Genomic DNA, 3,185 nt, shown 5'->3' on the forward strand with positions numbered 1-3,185 from the left:
GAGGAGTGAGGGTCCACCAACTGGTTTCAAGCTGGTTTTCACTGACCAGGGGCCAGATGCAAAAAAACTGTGTGTAAACAAAGACAGAAAAACACATTGTTTTCTTCAGGATTATAAAGCTGTGAGTTCACATGGTTCTGTTTCATGAATCTCTGTCACTGTGGAAGTGGACGCACATATAGAAGAGCCATGTGAACACTGATCTGAGGTCTGTGTGATGTTCACACACTCTGTTTATAGAAACACCAGTTTATGTGTGAGGAATGGAGAATGTCTGGTATTTGTGCAGATGTATCACACATCTGGCCCCAGGTCTGCCATTCAGGGAGGAAGTGGAAGATAAATCCACCTCAGCTCACTTTACTCAACGTTTCAACATCTTTGTGACATTAATTATGGCCTGTTGTGTTTATGACTTGTAGGTTTATTAAACACATTAGAGAAGAAAATTGAAGGTTTCCTGAACACAACTTATATCAGTCAAACGTGTAAAGTACCAGCTTCATAGCAGCACCTGAAAGCAACAAAACTCTTCCATAGAATCACTGACAGACAAAGTCAGCTTTGTGTTGGCTTCACTGTTGATAAAATGTATAAAATGTATTGATTAGTTTTGTTCAGTCACTGTGTTCAGTGTGTTGTATTTGTCTTTCCACAACATCTTTGAACTTAAGTCGAGAAAATGTAAAAATCTAGTGTAACATGTGCAGCTGTGTTCTCATGAATCAAATTTAAAACGCACTCACACTTCCTCATACCAGCTCTCAGTCTCTGTGGTCGGCAATGGTCCACCCTGGAGGAAGAAACAAAGTCAGAGTCAACTTCATCACCTTCACTCATATCCACCATGAAACATGAAGCAGAGCTCCTCAGTTAGTCAGAGAGACAGAGACACAGTGAGAGAGCTGCTGGTGTCTGTCCATCTGTCCATACCTGAGAGTGTTCAGTCTCCAGTGTGGATTCTCCAGTCCAGCAGACAGCAGCTTCACTCCTGAGGCTCCTGGATGATTGTAGCTCAGGTCCAGCTCTCTCAGATGGGAGGGGTTGGAGCTCAGAGCTGAGGCCAGAGAAGCACAGCCTTCCTCTGTGACCAGACATCCTGACAGACTGAACACACACACACACACACACACACACACACACACACACACACACACACACACACACACAGACAGGACCTTACTGTCAGTATAAACTCACGAAGCCAAAACATTCACATTAGTCCAGTTTAAAAATCGGCATAAGATGCTCACAGCTGTAAAAAGATTGTAACTGACACTAAAGGAGGATTGTGTTGGTTTAAATTCAGCACTGAATGTGTGTTTTGTATTGGTTGATTGTATCAGCCATTTTTAGTATTCTTCACAATCATTGGTTTGTGGTCAGCAACATCCAATCATCTTCACACAGGTGTACAGGGAGAGGGTTGACGTGACTAAGTGTTGCTGAGAGGAAGACCCTGACTGTGGTCTGAGTTTCCCGCCTTCCCAGAGTTTTTCATGCCTGATCTCATCTATCTGTTTTTTTATTGGATATGAAGATGAAGTGGTGAAACACATGAGAAATTTTGATTGTGGAAACACAAAAATCATAATCAACATGGTGAAATGTAAAGAATACGATCACATAACTAGAATAGAATAAGAAGTTGTAGAACCACCAGAGATATTTTCCAAATATTCAAAGTGTGTGAGTGTATGAATAATATATGTCTTTACTATGGAGTGAGTAATTTTTGTTTTTCTTTCCCTGATGATGAAAAAATTATTCTGAATATCTGAGGCACTTAGAAAAGTCAAAGTAACATCATCATCACTTTTATTCCTGCATGAAGAAAACATCTCATATGAGGATGACAATATTATACAGTATGAAGGAACTATTTATTGAAAGTGCGCATTTAGGCTACACTATAACCTACTAGAACTACAGTTTTCTTAATCAGTGTCAGAGTCAAAAAACCTCCTCAGTACAATATTATGCTATATTTAATATGAGATCATGAAAATAAATAAAAAGTCTCAATATTTAACTTGACTGTTTACAAAAAAGATGAATCCAAACCTGAGACATTCCAGCCTGCAGTGTTGTCGCTCAAGTCCAGCAGACAGCAGCTTCACTCCTGAATCCTGCAGGTCGTTGTTGCTCAGGTCCAGGTCTCTCAGACTACAGGACTGGGAGCTGAAGACTGAGGACAGAGCTTCACAGCTTCTCTCTGAGAGGTTACAGCCACTCAGTCTAAAGCGGAATCAGCAAAACAAAAGAAAACAAGTATAAAAATGTTTTTTTTTCTGTATTTACAAAAGAAAAAGGTACAGTTAATGTAGATGGATAAATGTGCACATACACAGCTCTGTTGGACGCTTTGACCACTGGCAGCAGCTTCAGAAGAGCTTCCTCTGAAGGAGAGTATTTCTTCAGGTCAAACACGTCCAGATCTTCTTCTGAGGACAGTAAGATGAAGACCAGAGCTGACCATTGAGCAGGAGACAGTTCATCTGTGGAGAGACGTCCTGATCTCAGGGACTGTTGGATCTCCTCCACTAGAGAACGATCATTCAGTTCATTCAGACAATGGAACAGGTTGATGCTTTTCTCTGCAGAGGGAGTCTCTTCAATCTTTTTCTTGATGTACTGAACTGTAGTCTTTTTGGTCTCTGAGCTACTTCCTGTCTTTGACAACAGACCTTGTAGGAGAGTCTGATTGGTCTGCAGTGAAAGACCCATCAAGAAGCGAATCAACAAGTCCAGGTGTCCATTTGGACTCTGTAAGGCCTCGTCCACAGCTCTCTGGTAAAAATGTGTTGGGTCAGGCTTGTCCCAGAAAAGTTTAGGTAAGCGATAGGTTGATTGTTTATCTGACAGCAGATTGACTCTAGAGTTGATGAAGGTCAGATGGACATGAAGAGCAGCCAGAAACTCCTGAACACTCAGATGGATGAAGCAGAACACCTTGTCCTGGTACAGGCCTCTCTCCTCTTTACAGATCTGTGTGAACACTCCTGAGTTCACTGAGGCTGCTCTGATATCGATGCCACACTCTGTCAGGTCTGATTCATAGAAGATCAGGTTTCCTTTCTGCAGCTGCTCAAAAGCCAGTTTTCCCAGAGACTCAATCATCTTCCTGCTCTCTGGACTCCAGTGTGGATCTGTCTCAGATCCTCCATCATACTTGACCTTCTTCA

At 41.8% G+C, this 3,185-nt stretch overlaps 1 protein-coding gene across 1 annotated transcript in view; it reads right to left on the reverse strand.

Moving 5' to 3' along the window:
- Positions 1-3,185, reverse strand: part of LOC111645231 (NACHT, LRR and PYD domains-containing protein 3-like) — a 40,788-nt gene that overhangs the window by 2,698 nt on the left and 34,905 nt on the right. Inside the window, exons 10-12 of the mRNA XM_087170417.1 lie at positions 2,065-2,238; positions 934-1,107; positions 747-793 (exon numbers count right to left, since the gene is read on the reverse strand). Of these exons, the coding sequence (XP_087026543.1) occupies positions 747-793; positions 934-1,107; positions 2,065-2,238 (395 nt within the window). The remainder of the gene's footprint in view (positions 1-746; positions 794-933; positions 1,108-2,064; positions 2,239-3,185) is intronic.

The sequence above is a fragment of the Seriola lalandi genome, unplaced genomic scaffold (assembly GCF_002814215.2).
Source record: "Seriola lalandi dorsalis isolate HSWRI2012SDOR001 ecotype SW California unplaced genomic scaffold, Sedor1 jcf7180002054947, whole genome shotgun sequence".
Lineage (NCBI taxonomy): Eukaryota > Metazoa > Chordata > Actinopteri > Carangiformes > Carangidae > Seriola > Seriola lalandi.